The sequence below is a fragment of the Rhinatrema bivittatum genome, chromosome 5 (assembly GCF_901001135.1).
Source record: "Rhinatrema bivittatum chromosome 5, aRhiBiv1.1, whole genome shotgun sequence".
NCBI classification, from domain to species: domain Eukaryota; kingdom Metazoa; phylum Chordata; class Amphibia; order Gymnophiona; family Rhinatrematidae; genus Rhinatrema; species Rhinatrema bivittatum.
Genome location: NC_042619.1, coordinates 101,069,390 through 101,087,253, shown reverse-complemented (window position 1 = coordinate 101,087,253; position 17,864 = coordinate 101,069,390). Strand labels below are relative to the sequence as shown.

Here is a 17,864-nt window from a genome sequence, read left to right as displayed (position 1 = left end):
AAGGGCATGTGAAGGCTGCAAAGTGGAATTCAGTCCACACATTTACATCCCATTGCTGTTTGGATAAGGATTCCCATGGTGACAATAAGTTGGTCAATTTGTCTTGCAAGGTTTCTTTGAGGGATGAAACCCAACTCCATCCTCTCTAGGGCCCATTTTTAGTATTTCAAGTAGTTGTGAAAGAAAAAAAACAAAACAATAGAAACTGGCTTATTGCCAACAAAATAGAAACATAGACATGACGGCAGAAGAAGACCAATGGCCCGTCCAGTCTGCCCAGCAAGCTATCACACTTTTTTCTTTTTTTTCTCTCTCTCTCTCTATCATGCTTATCTGTTACTCTTGGCATTTAGTAACCTTTTGGTTCTATTTCCCATCCACTCCCGCCATTAATGTAACCTTTTGGTTCTATTTCCCTTCCACCCATGCCATTAATGTAGAGAGCAGTGCTGGAACTGCTTCTAAGTGAAGTATCTCATTTAATTGGTTAGGGGTAGTAACCGCCACAATAAGCAAGCTACTCCCACGCTTGTTTACCCAGCCTGTGCAATTTAGTCCTTGTTGGTTGTTATCTGAATATAAATCCACCTTTCTTCATTCCCCCATGCCATTGAAGCAGAAAGCTACACTGGATATGCATTGAAAGTGAAGTATCAGGCTTGTTTGGTTTGGGGTAGTAACCGCCGTAACAAGCAAGCTACTCCCCGCTTTTTTGTGAATGAAAATCCTTTTATCCACATTTCCTCTTTCCGTTGAAGCATAGAGCACTGTCATAGTCACATTAACCATGTGTATGTCTATTGAATAAGGGTATTATCTCCAGTTATTAGCTGTCATTCTCGCAAGCCACCCTCTCTTCATTCACATCCTCTAGACTTTATGGATCCACAGTGTTTATCCCACGCCCCTTTGAAGTCCTTCATAGTTTTGGTCTTCACCACTTCCTCCGGAAGGGCATTCCAGGCATCCACCACCCTCTCTGCGAAGAAATACTTCCTGACATTGGTTCTGAGTCTTCCTCCTTGGAGCTTCAAATCATGACCCCTGTTCTGCTGATTTGTTTCCAACGGAAAAGGTTTGTCGTTGTCTTTGGATCATTAAAACCTTTCAAGTATCTGAAAGTCTGTATCATATCACCTCTGTTGTTCCTTTCCTCCAGGGTGTACATATTTAGATTCTTCAATCTCTCCTCATAAGTCATTCGATGAAGATCCTCCACCTTTTTGGTTGCCCTTCTCTGAACTGCCTCCATCCTTTCTCTGTTCCTTCGGAGATACGGTCTCCAGAACTGTGCACAGTACTCCTGGTGAGGCCTCACCAAGGACCTGTACAAGGGGATAATCACTTCCCTTTTCTTACTCGATATTCCTCTCTCTATGCAGCCCAGCATTCTTCTGGCTTTAGCTATCGCCTTGTCACATTGTTTCCCCAACTTCAGATCATTTGACACTATCACCCCAAGGTCTCTCTCCTGCTCCGTGCACATCAGCCCTTCTCCCCCCATCGAATACAGTTCTTCTGGATTTCCACACCCCATATGCATGACTCTGCTCTTCTTGGCATTGAATCTCAGCTGCCATATCTTCGACCACTCTTCCAGCTTCCTTAAATCCCGTCTCATTCTCTCCACTCCTTCCGGTATGTCCACTCTGTTGCAGATCTTAGTGTCATCCGCAAAAAAAAAAACCTTATCTTCTATCTTGTCTGCTATGTCGCTCACATAGATATTGAACAGGATCAGTCCCAACACCGATCCTTGCGGCACTCCGCTTAACACCGCTCTCTCTTCAGAGTAATTTCCATTTACCATCACACATTGCCTTCTGTCAGTCAACCAGTTTGCAATCCAGGTCACCACCTCAGCACTCACTCCTAAGCTTCTAAAAAAGAAAAACAAAACCTTCCCAGTATGTAAAAAGCAAAAATCAATGAAAAAACTACTGGTGCGACCAATTTTTTCTAGCTTTATTCCCCCCCCCCCTTTTTTTTTTTTTTTACCAAAACACACCACACACAAATATATGTATTTTTAATATCAATACCTCATATTAACTTAGTTTGACATTAGCTGTCTGAGATTTTTTCTATCAAATGTTACCAATGCTTAACCACAGTTACAACTGCCATCATGGGGGGGAGGGGGGGGGGACACACCTTTTGATTGATTTAATATGGCTAAACAGCTCCACAATCCAATAAAATAAGAGAGCAACTTACATTTTTAAAGATTTTTTAATAAACAAAAATCATTGAAAAAATACTGGGTCAGTCAAATTAACTGGGTACATGATTGTTATAATGTGCTAAGTACTTTCATATATTTCTTGCATAATTCTTTAGGGTGTGACTTATTGTGAAACCCACCTGAAGCTTGCTTACAAAGCACTCTCTATCACATACCAATTAAGATATTCAGTTATTTGACAAAAATTCTGTATGAATTGACCCAAAATATAGGTATTAATAAGTGAAACTCTCTCTTACAGCACCATATTTTGCAAGAAGACAGAGTAGAGTCCTTACTGTGTACAAATATTCAATATACAAAGCTGGATATTTGAGTAGAACAGATTAGAGTTCTATGTATAAGATTTTCATTTTTTAAATATCACATTTTGATGTATTGCAGATTCTTTAACCTTAGAAGACTTTATAGTTCCTCTTGACTGGGATATATCAAGGATGATACATTCACAGTGGAAGGCAACTGTGAAGGTATAGATTTAAAACATCTTTTTCTTAATTGTCTAGAATATCCTACAATGAGATGAAAATTTTAATTACCGAAATCTTAAGTTTGCCTATACAGAATAAGCAAATACATTTCTTTTATTGGCATGTTAAGGTCAACAATTGAATTTTTATTACATTTAGTCCCCTAAACAAGATTGAAAACCATTGTCAACACACAAAAATAGGAATATCTGAAGAAGTTGCTGGCAGGGCTTGAACTGGTTATTAGTAACGCAGCAATCTGAAGGCATCTTAGCTCTATGCCACAGGCTTCGGACATTGCCCCTGTGCTAAACTGCAGGGGTAATGCTATCTTTAAAGCCACTGTACCGGCCTTACTGTATGTGCTCAGACCAGAACCAGACCTGCTGTTACTGGATTTGTCTGTCTGCATCTTGCTACATTCCACACGGGTACTTGGCTGGGTCTGATATAAGAAACAGGATTATAACACAACCCACTGTGTAAAGGAGACCAGAATGCCAGTGCATCTGAAATCCACTTGTTTCTGTATGGAGGAAAGCTATTTCAGGCTTCCTCTAACCTCTCAGTAATGAAGTATTTTCTTCTACTTCCTTTGAGTTAGCTTCCTTGTCTCCTATTTCATATCATTTTTCTTAAACTTATTTTTCTGTGCTAGAACCTTGCATTTTATAAAAACCTAACTATTTTAATGTTTCTATCATTTCCCAATTTCCAATTTATTAAAATTTGTAACCTGCTTACATCTTAAATTTCGTAGCGGTTAACATTTTCTTTCTTTGTTTTAGAGAATAAATTGTGAGCTACTTAGCCTTTCTTGGTAGGGCTGGAGTTGCAGGCTCTGAGAACACTTAACAATAATTGTGTTTTATGTTAATATTTAGGATTGCATCCATCATGGGTTTTTCCTGTATGGCTGAAGGCATCTTAGCTCTATGCCACAGGCTTCGGACATTGCCCCTGTGCTAAACTGCAGGGGTAATGCTATCTTTAAAGCCACTGTACCGGCCTTACTGTATGTGCTCAGACCAGAACCAGACCTGCTGTTACTGGATTTGTCTGTCTGCATCTTGCTACATTCCACACGGGTACTTGGCTGGGTCTGATATAAGAAACAGGATTATAACACAACCCACTGTGTAAAGGAGACCAGAATGCCAGTGCATCTGAAATCCACTTGTTTCTGTATGGAGGAAAGCTATTTCAGGCTTCCTCTAACCTCTCAGTAATGAAGTATTTTCTTCTACTTCCTTTGAGTTAGCTTCCTTGTCTCCTATTTCATATCATTTTTCTTAAACTTATTTTTCTGTGCTAGAACCTTGCATTTTATAAAAACCTAACTATTTTAATGTTTCTATCATTTCCCAATTTCCAATTTATTAAAATTTGTAACCTGCTTACATCTTAAATTTCGTAGCGGTTAACATTTTCTTTCTTTGTTTTAGAGAATAAATTGTGAGCTACTTAGCCTTTCTTGGTAGGGCTGGAGTTGCAGGCTCTGAGAACACTTAACAATAATTGTGTTTTATGTTAATATTTAGGATTGCATCCATCATGGGTTTTTCCTGTATGGCTTCAACAAGTGAAACCTTTTGGTGAATCTAGCCCTTTGATCCTTGGGATGTTAGACTTCATATTGACTTGCTATGTTTTTTTATTTTCATCGCTAAATAATTTCAGTGGTAACCCCAAACTTTAACTTTCTAAACCTAAAAAAAAGTGCTAATTCAATTCAAGATTGCATTTCCTCCTTTTTTTTTTTTTTTTTTGGTAAATTAGCTACACATTTTTTTTAATCACATCTGTAAAACCTCTTTAATAAGCTCCAGTCTTGATCTCTGTACTCAGTAGCTAAATTTTATGTTACAACAAATTTTGCATGAATCATTTTAGTCTAATTTACTATGGTGACACTCAAGACCATTTCTGGGGGAGGTGGTGGAGAGAGGAGAATAGGAGTGATTGCTGCAGCTCTCACATATCAGCAACTTCTGGTAGGCTGACTGTACTCCTGGGGGAATTCTGTGCAAACAAATTAAAAATTCTGCAACCAAAAATTGAAAATCCTGCGCACACATTTTCTAAATTCTGCAAAATTCTGCACATTTATTTTTCAAAATAACACAATATTTTTTGCAAATTATTCTGCATTTCAGTGCAATGAGTGTCCCTGCCAACTTGGCTCATCTGCCAGCAGTATCAATTGCTGGGAGACTAGGGATGAATCCCCAACATGCTCACTGTCTCTCTTATATGATATCAGACATATGCTTTCTCTCACATGCTATCTGTCACACACATGTTCTGTCTCCCCACATACAACTCTCTCTCACACACACACACACACACACACACTCCCCCACCCCCCACATACAAACTCCCAGGTAGACACCTGGGTCTCTTCTTTAGCCCCTCTCTTTCCCCCTTCCCCCTTCTTTCTCTTTCCCCCTTCTCTCTTTCTCATTCCTCCTTCCCTCTGTTCCCCTCCCTTCTCTCTCTCCCTCTTCTCCTCTTTTCTTTTTTCCTCTCTTCTCTTTACCCCTTCCCCTTCCCCTTTTCTCTCTATTTTCGATTGTTGGGTCCTGGTTTTTAGCAAGGTACAGCTTGCTAACCTCGAGCCGCCGGTGCCGTGCTGCGATGCAATGCCCCCACTCTCCATGCGCCACCTGACTTCGCTGTCCCAGATTGGCCGCTGTCTGTGCGCAGCATGCTTCTGGTTTTTTTTTATCCCTTTCCAGCGCAGGAGGAAATTACAAGGAAGGGCAGTGAGGGAGGAAATCTGCACGGTGGCAATGAAATCTAAGAAATCTGCGAAGTGAGGGAGGAAATCTGCGTGAAGGAGGAATTCTGCACAAATTCTGCATTCCGGAGTAGCGCAGAATTCCCCCAGGAGTAACTGGCTGGTGTGTCGCCTGTGGCAAAGTCCTACCTTGTTGTGGCATGGAAATAGCTTTCTCTTCTCCTGTCTTACTCCAGGTGCATCCTCTTCCCCCTCTTTTCCACTCCTTTCTAATGTCCGGGTGGGTGTCCATCTCAGCACCAGCGATCATCAAACGGTATGATTTCATATCACTAATAGGATATGGAGAAGTCGCACGAAGACCTGGGTTTTGTGTTTCAAAAACATGGACTTTGTTGAAATGGGAAAGTACCTGGAGGAAGAACTAGAAGGCTGGGAGAAAACGAGAGATGTGGAACAACAGTGGGCCAAACTGAAAGGAGCAATTACCGAAGCGACTAATATATATGCTAGAAAAATAAAGAAAAGCAAGAAAAGAATGAAACCTATCTGGTTCACAAAGGAGGTGGCTGATAAGATAAAAGAACAGCGTTTAAGAAATATAAAGGATCCCAAAGGGAGGCTCACAAGGAAGAATATCTGGTGGAACTGAGGGAGACGAAGAAAATAATCAAGAAAGCGAAAAGTCAAGCGGAAGAAAGGATTGCCAAAGAGGTAAAGCGAGATGACAAAACATTTTTCAGATACATCAGTGAAAGGAGAAAAGTCCAAAGTGGTATACTGAAATTGAAAGGTGAAAATGATCAATGGGTGGAGACAGATGAAGAAATGGCAGAAATATTAAACGAATACTTCAGTTCGGTGTTCACTAAAGAAGACCCCAGAGAAGGACCATCGCTAGTTAACAAGAAACTGGAGGGGAGTGGAATGGATGAAACTCTGTTTATGGAAAAGAATGTATGGGAAGAGCTAGGAAAACTGAAAGTACACAAAGCCATGGGGCCTGATGAGGTTCATCCCAGGATACTGAGGGAGCTCAGAGATGTGCTGGCGGCTCCGCTGCATGACCTGTTCAATAGATCCCTGGAAACGGGAGTGGTGCCGATGACTGGAGAAGAGCGACGGTGGTCCCGCTTCACAAGAGTGGGAGCAGAGAGGAGGCTGGAAACTACAGGCCGGTTAGCCTCACCTCGGTGGTGGGAAAAGTATTGGAGTCGCTGCTGAAGGAAAGAATAGTGAACTATCTACAAGCAGCAGAATTGATGGACCAGAGGCAGCATGGTTTCACCAAGGGAAGGTCCTGTCAGACGAATCTGATTGACTTTTTTGATTGGGTGACTAAGGAATTGGATCGAGGAAGAGCGCTCGGTGTCATCTACTTGGATTTTAGCAAAGCTTTTGATATGGTCCCGCACAGGAGGCTTGTGAATAAAATGAGAAGCTTGGGAGTGAGTGCCAAGGTGGTGGCCTAGATAGCAAACTGGTTGAAGGACAGAAGACAATGTGTGATGGTAAATGGAACTTACTCTAAAGAGAGAGCAGTGATGAGCAGAGTGCCGCAAGGGTCAGTGTTGGGACCAGTCCTGTTCAATATCTTTGGGAGAGAAATCGCGGACGGGATAGAAGGTAAGATTTGTCTATTTGTGGATGATACTAATATCTGCAACAGAGTGGACATGCCGGAAGGAGTGGAGAGAATGAGATGGGATTTAAGGAAGCTGGAAGACTGGTTGAAGATATGGCAGCTGAGATTTAATGCCAAGAAGTGTAGAGTCATGCATATGGGGTGTGGAAATCCGAAAGAAATGTATTGGATGGGGGGTGAAGGGCTGATGTGCATGGAGCAGGAGAGAGACCTTGGGGTGATAGTGTCTAACAATCTGAAGTCGGCGAAACAATGTGACAAGGTGATAGCTAAAGCCAGAAGAATGCTGGGCTGCATAGAGAGAGGAATATCGAGTAAGAAAAGGGAAGTGATTATCCCTTGTACAGGTCCTTGGTGAGGCCTCACCAGGAGTACTGTGCTCAGTTTTGGAGACCGTATCTCTGAAGGGAAAGAGACAGAATGGAGGCAATCCAGAGAAGGGCGACCAAAAAGGTGGATGGTCTTCATCGAATGACTTAGGAGGAGAGATTGAAGAATTTAAATATGTATACCCTGGAGGAAAGGAGGAGCAGGGGTGATATGATACAGATGTTCAGATACTTGAAAGGTTTTAATGATTCAAAGTCAACAACAAACCTTTCCGTTGGAAAAAAAAATCAGCAGAACCAGGGGTCACGATTTAAAACTCCAGGGAGTTCCAAAGTGAAAACTTCAAAGGACTAATATTTGCATTACTATATCTGAAATGATCCTCGCCTAGTATTGATTTCTTTTTTTGTTGTCTTCCTGTTGATGTAATGCCACCTACTAAAAGGAAGGCAAAATTGAGGCCTCCAATTGGTGTTACAACAGCAGAGTCTGGTCAGAGGACTGTATCAGAATGGTTGAACCCATCTGATTCCCCAATAGGGCAGACCGTTGTGAGAGAAGTATTAGAGCGGAATTCTTCTCCCCAGGTCGAGGAAACATCATTAAGCCCTGGGGCACCGGAAATACCACCACTACTAATTTAAGAGTAAATAATTCTCCAATTATTAAAAAATTGAATCCTATAGAATTATTTAGAAATTACTTATTGCAAATTTTGAGTATTCCTGAAAAATGCCTTCCCGTTATAGTAAGAGCTTTCTATTTGGGAATAAAAAAAAAAGAATCTAGGGCAAGAACAGCTGATAAGGGATGTTGAGGGAAAAGAAAGTGATATTAAAGATAATTCTATAGATATTTCTGACCTACTGCAAAAGTCTCAAGAAGAAGTAAAGGTTAAATCAAGAGGGACCTTATTGATCTAATGTGCCTTCATAACGGATAGAGATAATATAATGAAGTTTTTCTTCCATAATCGCTTAAAAACCTTTTATGGGTAAAGGGTCTGGATTTTTCCAGACTTTGTAAAATCTACGCAATTATGTAGGAAAAAATTCTTACTCTTAAGGAAGAATGTACTAGATAAGAGAGGTTATTAAATATTAAGGTACCCATGTCGATGCTTCATTAAATTAAATGGAAAGAACTATGTATTTACTGATCCAGAGGATCTCAGGGGTCTTCTCAATGTATAGATCTGGGATATAGAATAAAGAATAGGGTCATTTAATGCAAATTTTCCTAATATATTTTATTTAGTTTTCACCATTTAAATGGAAGTGTATCACTTTTTTTTCTTTATTGTGTAATAATGACTTCCTAGTAAAGATTGGATATTTATGTTGATATTTCCTAAGACAGATGATTGTGATTAGAGTTAGTCATTATAACATTACAAAGTATAATTTTATTTGTTGTACTTATTTGTTAAAACAATAAATAAAGAATAAAAAAAAAACAAACTCCAGGGAGGAAGACTCAGAACCAATGTCAGGAAGTATTTCTTCACGGAGTGGGTGGTGGATGCCTGGAACGCCCTTCCGGAGGAAGTGGTGAAGACCAAAGCTGTGAAGGATTTCAAAGGGGCATGGGATAAACACTGTGGATCCATAAAACCTAGAGGATCATAAAGCCTATAGGATGGGAATGAAGAGAAGAGGCATGGGGGTGGCTTGCGGGAATGATGGCTACAACCTGGTGATTAATACCCTTATTCAATAAACGTTCACACGTTTAATGCGACTCCAACATTGCTCTAAGCTTCAACGGCAAGAGGAAATGTGGAAAAGAGGATTTACATTCAGACAACAACCAACAAGGACTGATTTGCACAGTCTGGGTAAACAAATAGGCGTGGGAGTAGTTTGCTTTTTGCGGTGGTTACTACCCCAAACCAATTAGCCTGATACTTCACTTGGAATGCATATCCAGCATGGATCTCTGCTTCAGCGGCAGGAGGGAAATGAGGAAAAGAGGATTTACATCCAGACAACATCTAACAAGACATTGATCTGAGCAATATGAGTATACAAACATCGGGATAACTTCTCATTACGAAGGTTACTACCCTCAAACATTAAACCTTATACTTCACTTTAATACAGCTCCAATACTGCTCTCTACATCAATGGCGGGGGTGGAAGGAAATTGGAATAAAAAAGTTACCAATAATGGCCCTGAACTCAGCAGTCGGGCTAACAGAACGGTATGGGAAAATAAGTGTAAGAGCTTGCTGGGCAGACTGGATGGGCCTATTGGTCTTCTTCTGCCGTCATTTCTGTTATGGGAGTCTCTGTTTAGTGGACCCTTGGGCCGACCTGCTGGAGACTTGGAAAGGTGGGCAATGTCTCTGTAGCAAAGCAGGCCGGGAGGCAGATGCTCGGGCAGGGCGTAGATGCTCTTCACCCTGGAAGCTGGCACTCCCCTGGGAGGAGCCCATAGGAGCCCAACCGCTGGGACTTAGGTGGCTTCACCCTTGGAAGCTGAAGCCCCCCCGGGAGGAGCTCGTAGAGGCCCGGCCGCTGGGACTTAAGCGAATTGTGGATCAGGACAGGTAACTGGAACCAGACTAAGACAGTAGCAATACTGTACGTGGGTTCGTGTTCTGGAACCAGGCAGGAACTGTAACAGGATACGGGTACTGGAACCAGGCAGGAACTGCAGCAGAATTCGGGTACTGGAACCAGGCAGGCACTGTAGCAGGATACGGGTACTGGAACCAGGCAGGAGCTGTAGCAAGCAGGCAGGAACCAAACAGGTACTGTAGCAGGAATGGAGCGTCGAAGCCAAGTGAGTCACTCCGGGGCACAGCGCAACAGGAAACCGGGAGGCTAACCCGTTGCAAGGCGAAGTCTGGATGGCCGCGGTCGGCTTATCAAGGCCGCGGCGTCTGACGTCAGGATTTGGGCGGAGTCACCACTGGCGGGAAACGGCCTAGAAAAGCGCCCAAGTGGCGAGCGCACGTGCCTAAGCGCAGGGCGTCTACGGAGGAGCTCGCAGCGGCGCAGCCCCAGCAGGAACGCCGCAAACCAGGCCTCAGAGAACAGGAGCAGGTCCGGGAGCCCGGAGGTAAGGGTCTGGCCGTGGTGCTCGCGGCCAGGACCGCAACAATTTCTATGTTTCTATAGGAGGAAAACGGTGCTTCTCACCTGCATTTGTCAGCTCTTCTACTGGCTTCATTCTGTATTTTTGCAGGACCTGGGTGTTCAGAAATTTAGAGTGAAACCAGTAGAAGAGGCAGCAACCCAGGTAAGAAGTACTTCTCTCCTGACATCAGGAAAGGGAAAAAGATCACACTTGGAGGAGGGTTAGGAGCAGAATTATGCTGGGGGGGGAGGGGGGGGGAGCAGTGCCCCCAGACACGCTGATTTGCTCAGGCCCTGCAGAACCCTAGGGTCAGCTGTGGGGAATCTGACTTTATAAAATCTTCATGTCTGTGTGTCTATCTCCTGTCTCCCCAAATAACTTTTTAACCATTCATCCAATTTCATTCAAATTTATACTACAGACATTAGAGCACTCAGGAATCACCAGCTCATATTTTTCATTTGCCTTTGGTGGCCCCTGCACTTGAAATTGTTTTGTATTTTTTAAACATTAGTTTCCTAAATGGAAGCCAGCCAGTTCTGGTCACTTTAAATCTATATTTCCAGAATACAAAGTTAAACATTCTATAGCAGGGGTTCCCAACCTTTTTGGCTGTGGACCCATTATCAACCTCCAAAATGCTTGGGTACTCCAAGTCCATCTCTGACACACACTCTCCCGATGCCTGCCCTCCCCCCAACAAGCCTGTCCCCCCACTAGTCTCCTTCTCTCTCTCTGCCCTTTCCACAACCAGTTTCCTATCAGTCTCCTTCTCTCCTTCCTCACTAGTCAATTCCCATCATTCTCTCTCTCTCCCTTACCAGTCGATCCCCATCAGTCTCTCTCTCTCTCTCTCTTCCTTACCAGTCAATGCCCATTGTTGAATTTTAGTAAACCCATATGGACTGCATTTGAGTTTTTCACAGCCTAGCTAATCTCTGTACAGGGACTCATAGATAGAGGCAGAATATATTATGCTGCTTTGTATTTGCTCTGACCATAAATGACCCTTAAAAATTAGGAGATACGTTTTAGCTGGTTACAGCCAGTTCATAAAGGATATTATCACTTATATGTTTTGTTTTGGTTTTTTTTGCTAGAAAGTTAGTTACATAGGTAAAATTATTCATAAAATACACAATCTGCTAGAAATTTAGATAACTGAGCTATTATTGGTAAGAAGCTGCATTTTACCTTATATGGAAATGAATCCTGTTGTGAGTAAGACATCCCAGAAATGCAAAGCTCCAATTGCTAGCTGAATCCTATTTAATAAGATATTGTTTACTGTTTGATAATGAATGATCTGAAGTGATATAAGGTATTTTGTTGTCTGAAATAGATTATAATATGGTTATGCTGTCTCCATACATTCATGTTCATTGGAATAAAGAGAAAATATCAGAGCTACTATGTATGCATACTATCTAATAAACCTAGCCTGGGGGTCTGGTAGGGGCTCCATGGGGTGTCCTGATTGTGGCAGGTCCAACAGTTTTGGTGCATTGGCCATCTGGGAAAGCTGATTAGAGGTCAGATGAGCAGTTTGGGCTTTTTTTTTTTTTCATGCCACCAGGTTTACTGTCCTCTCCCCCTGCATCTGATCTCACTCCTCTCCCTCAGTAATCTTTCTGGCTCGGTGTTTTGTTTTTTTTTGGGGGGGAGGGGTTCTTGTAATATGATAGTCCTCTCTGAATTCTATGGCCTCCCTGACCTCTTTACTCTGCCTCTGGCTGTTCCATCAGTTGTGCCCCTGCATTCCACTATGTGGGTCTGCCTGTGTTTCCTTTTCAGGTTCGAGACTATCTGTCCTTCATCTAGAAAGGGGGAATGGCGCTACTAGACTTGGTTCTGGTCCTGTTTTTTGTCTGTGAACAGAACAATCTCATTGAGGTATGAGGAGGGAAGATGCCTGTGAGCATTGTTTTCTCTGGGAATTGAGCCATGTGGACTGGCTGTAGCAAATCTGTGGGTGTACGAATTTGTATTAGCTGTCTTTAGACATTTTTCTTTGTTGGCGCACACAAAATTCTGCCAGCATGCAGGAGCAAATCCTCTCAATGAACAGATTTGTATTGGCTAAAGGATTGTAACCATCTGTGCATGGTTCAGGTACTACTTCCTCGAGGGTCATCACGTTTCCCTCTGTCTTTAATAATTTTTCCTTTGTAATGGAAAATACCATCAAATCCATTCCAAATTTTCTTCACAACTTCTTCACAACTATTTCTCTTGTCTCTCTGTTTATCTGTGGAATTATTTGTCGTATAGCCAAATTCCTTTCCTACCTTAAAGTAAAAGCAATATATGCTATGCAGGTATTAAATACTTCTACTTTGGAGATATTGCACTCTTTTGGATGGTAATAGCCTGTGATTTTTGGTATATATTATTAGTGGTCAGAAAGTTTGTGACTGATGTGATAAAAAAAGAATAGATTTTGTCCTTAGTTTCTGATGGGGAGATGCTAAAGTTATAAAAGCTATTTGTGTGTTTGCTCTGACTAAGGAAGGTTGTGCTCTGTAATGAGATATAAGATGTGGATTTATTATACAGAAAGGAAAAAATAGGAAGTAATGTTCATTCTGATTTTAGTGGGTTATATGCCTTGTATGTGCTGAGTAAGGCTGCTGTTGGAAACTTTCACCAGAGAATCGGTAGCTCTTGCTGATTTTAAGTATGTTATTGTATTTATCTTTGTCTATTTTCAATTTATCTTCCTGAAGTGATAACAGATTTTATCTTACTAAGGAATCTCAACATTTCAAATATCTTAAAATGTATTGCCATATGCTGTTGGAATGTGGTTTGATTCTCTCCCCCTCTCAATATGGATTTCGTGAGACATTAAGCACAGAAACCCTCCTTATATCCCTTGCTGACACCATCCTAATAAACATGGAAAAAGGACAAACATACCTACTTGCGCTACTCGATCTCTCTATCTGCCGCTTTTGATACGATGAACCACGCAATTCTCTTAGAAAGATTGACAGACATAGGCATCAAGGGATCTGTCCTTAGTTGGTTCAGATCATTCCTGTCCAACAGGTGCTTCAAAGTCAGGATTAACAATAAAGAATCCCCCTCCGTCCGCTCCAACCTGGGCGTCCCCCAAGGATCCTCCCTTTCACCTACACTCTTCAACATCTACCTTCTACCACTCTGCCACCTACTTACAAAGCTAAAACTATCCCCTTTCTTTACGCGGAGACGTCCAAATACTCATCCGATCACTGAATCTCTACAAAAAACTTTTAACCACTGGAAACAACTGCCTTCAAGCAATTAACCACCTCTTTCCATGCTCAACCTGGTCGCAAACACCAATAAGACCGAGATTCTATCTCTCATGAAGATCTCGCCATGCATCCTATCTTTCCGTCCTCTTTCCAACCAGCCAACGCAACCTATTAATCATTCTCCTTTTGTTAGAGACTTAGGCGTAATCCTAGATAACCAGCTTTACCTAAAGAAGTTTGTGAACACCACCACTAAGGAGTGCTTCTTCAAAACTGCAAGTCCTCAGAAACTAAAACCACTACTTCACCTCCATGACTTCAGATTGGTGCTGCAATCCATCATCATGTCGAAATTTGGACTATTGCAACTCCCTTCTCTCGTCTTCCGGCCCAACTCCATAAAACCCCTTCAAATGGTTCAGAACGCCGCAGCTAGGATTCTCACCAATACCAAAAAAGGGGAACATATCACCCCCACCCTTCAGAACCTCCATTGGCTCCTCTTCAAAGTCCTCACGATCATTCACAAAGGTAAAAACAACCTCACATCTCTCCACACATCCACTCAACTAAGACCTCATACCTCCTCTAGACCAATCAGGAGTGCCTACAAAGACACTTTGTATGCCCCCCAAGTGAAAACATCCCTAAGAAAACACGCCATATCGACAGCAGGACCCCATCAATGGAATGCGTTACCTCCAGACCTCAGACAAGAGCCCTGCCCATCTGCTTTCAAAAGAAACTTAAAACTTGGCTATTCAGCCAAGCCTTCCCGGACACTTAATCTTCCCTCACTTGCAACCTCTCTCTCTCAAGCAAACATTCCAGTTGGACAACTTAGCCCAACTCGTTTTCTCCGTTGTTTCTTACCCAGTTTTCATCTCACCTGTTTTGTGATGATTTAATTTGAGTTATGTTATGATTTGATATGTTATGACCTGTTTTACTGTTAATTGCCACCACTGTTCTTTGTATCGCCCTGAGCGAATGTTGTTGTTACATTGTAAACAGATGTGATATGTACATTTTACAGGAACTTCGGTATAGAAAAGCTAAAAATAAATAATAAATAAATAAATATTGCAAAGAAGAGCTGTACTTAAATGGTTGTCTATGTATTATTTTGATTTAAATGGATATGATTTTATGATGTTGTAAATTTCATGTTGTTTTTTTTTTTTAAATTATTTATCTATGCAATTTATACAATTTAGACAATAATCAACTTGTCAATAACAGGCTTATATGTATAGATTATAAATCCTTAATCCTGTTAACATAGCAAAAAGAAGAAGAGGAAAAACAACTAAAAGGAGTATTCATAATCTTTTATACATATGCCTTTTTATAAAGAAAAAGAAGATCCTAGTTCTTCAGCCTGGAGCAAATTTAAGAAAATTTATAATAGGAAATAGGTGAGTTTAAGTGCCCTAACTCTATTAAACCAATGACCAGCGTAATGGAAAAGTGTGATTTTTGAATTCTTGATTCCAAGAATTTTTTAAGTTCTAATGGTTCTAAGAAAACATAACGCTCGTTTAAGTATTTTATAATACATTTACATGGAAAGTAAACTGTCATCTGGGCTCCTAGTTGTTTAACTTCTGAGCCCATCTGGAGGAAATTTTTTCTTCTTATTTGTGTACTTCTAGTTATGTCTGGGTACATCCAGATTTTTTCAGTAAGATATAATTTTTCTCGGTTTCTTAAGAATAACTTTAAGATATTATCTCTATCCGCTATCTTTGAAAACCTCACACACAGGGTACCCCTAGACTCAATTTGATCTTCCATTGAGCCTTCTAAAAATTCTGTAAGATTATCCAATGGTTGAGATTGATTTAAAGGCTTATTATCATCCTGATTTTTTGTCACAATGTAAAAGATTTTCTCAATTGAAGGAATATCTTCCGGGTCAATTAATAAATTTTGATTTAGAAATCTTTTAAATTGTTCTAAAGGAGATATAAGTTTTACTGAAGGGAAATTCAAAATTCTTATATTTTTATAGCGAAAATTATTTTCTAAGACTTCAAGCCTTCTTGAATTTGCTGGTTTCTCCCTTATCAATCCTATCTGTACTTCTTGGACCTTAATTAGCTGTTTCTCAGACACTCACACTTCTGTGAGGTCTTATTTACTTTATCTTCAATTATTTTCCCCATGTGTTTGTACCTCAGACATCTTTATTTCCAAGTTGTTCATCGAAGTTTTTAATCTATTAATACTTCCCCATATATTTTCAAGAGGTAACCCCACCATTACCCTTAATTTGAAATTTTTCTTTCTTAACACTTTTTCCACTTCGCTGCGGGTAGTTATCAGTCCTCACATCTGAGGACCCTACCAGTCCTTTTTCGCCCTTTGGTGTTGATGTTGAGGGGTCCATAGATGAAGATCTTTCTCCATTTCCCATCTCTACCACCAATGATGGAGTTAATAAACATGTGGATAAAGGTGAACCGGTTAGATATAGTATACTTGGATTTTCAGAAGGCATTGACAAAGTTCCTCATGAGAGGCTTCTAGGAAAAGTAAAAAGTCATGGGATAGGTGGCGATTGTCCTTTCGTGGATTGCAAACTGGCTAAAAGACAGGAAACAGAGTAGGATTAAATGGGCAATTTTCTCAGTGGAAGGGAGTGGACAGTGGAGTGCCTCAGGGATCTGTATTGGGACCCTTACTGTTCAATATATTTATAAATGATCTGGAAAGAAATATGACGAGTGAGATAATCAAATTTGCAGATGACACAAAATTGTGCAGAGTAGTTAAATCACAAGCAGATTGTGATAAATTGCAGGAAGACCTTGTGAGACTGGAAAATTGGGCATCCAAATGGCAGATGAAATTTAATGAGGATAAGTGCAAGGTGATGCATATAGGGAAAATAACCCATGCTATAATTACACGATGTTGGGTTCCATATTAGGTGCTACAACCCAAGAAAGAGATCTAGGTGTCATAGTGGATAACACATTGAAATCGTCGGTTCAGTGTGCTGCGGCAGTCAAAAAAGCAAACAGAATGTTGGGAATTATTAGAAAAGGAATGATGAATAAAACGGAAAATGTCATAATGCCTCTGTATCGCTCCATGGTGAGACCGCACCTTGAATACTGTGTACAATTCTGGTCGCCGCATCTCAAAAAAGATATAATTGCGATGGAGAAGGTACAGAGAAGGGCTACCAAAATGATAAGGGAATGGAACAACTCCCCTATGAGGAAAGACTAAAGAGGTTAGGACTTTTCAGCTTGGAGAAGAGACGACTGAGGGGGGATATGATAGAGGTGTTTAAAATCATGAGAGGTCTAGAACGGGTAGATGTGAATCAGTTATTTACTCTTTCGGATAGTAGAAGGACTAGGGGACACTCCATGAAGTTAGCATGGGGCACATTTAAAACTAATCGGAGAAAGTTCTTTTTTACTCAACGCACAATTAAACTCTGGAATTTGTTTGCCAGAGAATGTGGTTCGTTGCAGTTAGTATAGCTGTGTTTAAAAAAGGATTGGATAAGTTCTTGGAGGAGAAGTCCATTACCTGCTATTAAGTTCACTTAGAGAATAGCCACTGCCATTAGCAATGGTTACATGGAATAGACTTAGTTTTTGGGTACTTGCCAGGTTCTTATGGCCTGGATTGGCCACTGTTGGAAACAGGATGCTGGCTTGATGGACCCTTGGTCTGACCCAGTATGGCATTTTCTTATGTTCTTATGTTCTTATCTGTGGAACGTCCTCCAGTGCCTCCACTCAGTGCGTTTCCTCCCCCAAAATTAGGCAATAAGTCCACATCGTCGGTAAGGCTTATTACCTCAGGATTCGCATTTTGTGAAAGGTTAGGCGGGTCAGGAGTCAAAGGAGCTCCGGGACTTAACGAGATCTGAAACTGTTCCTGAGGTATCAGAGATTGCTCCCTCTCTGTACCTAGTTCGGAACTGCCCGGAGATTTCTCATTTAAAACCTTGAGAAAGTTCTCTATTAATGGCTGTGAAGGGACCGAGTTGAGGACAGTCGGGGTCTCTGGTCGCAACTTTCCCTTCCTCTTTGTATGTGGCATTTTGCAAAAAGGAAAACAACTAAGAGATATTCTTTCTCAC

At 41.1% G+C, this 17,864-nt stretch overlaps 1 protein-coding gene across 8 annotated transcripts in view; it reads left to right on the top strand.

Annotated features, from left to right (window-relative positions):
* LOC115092117 (NEDD4-binding protein 2-like 2) overlaps nt 1-17,864 on the top strand; it is a 314,632-nt gene that overhangs the window by 255,356 nt on the left and 41,412 nt on the right. For 2 of the 8 annotated variants that reach the window (XM_029602665.1, XM_029602666.1), the window contains exon 2: nt 2,630-2,715. The exons of the other annotated variants lie outside the window; for them this stretch is intronic. In XM_029602665.1, the coding sequence (XP_029458525.1) occupies nt 2,630-2,715 (86 nt within the window). The remainder of the gene's footprint in view (nt 1-2,629; nt 2,716-17,864) is intronic. 8 annotated transcript variants of the gene reach the window in all.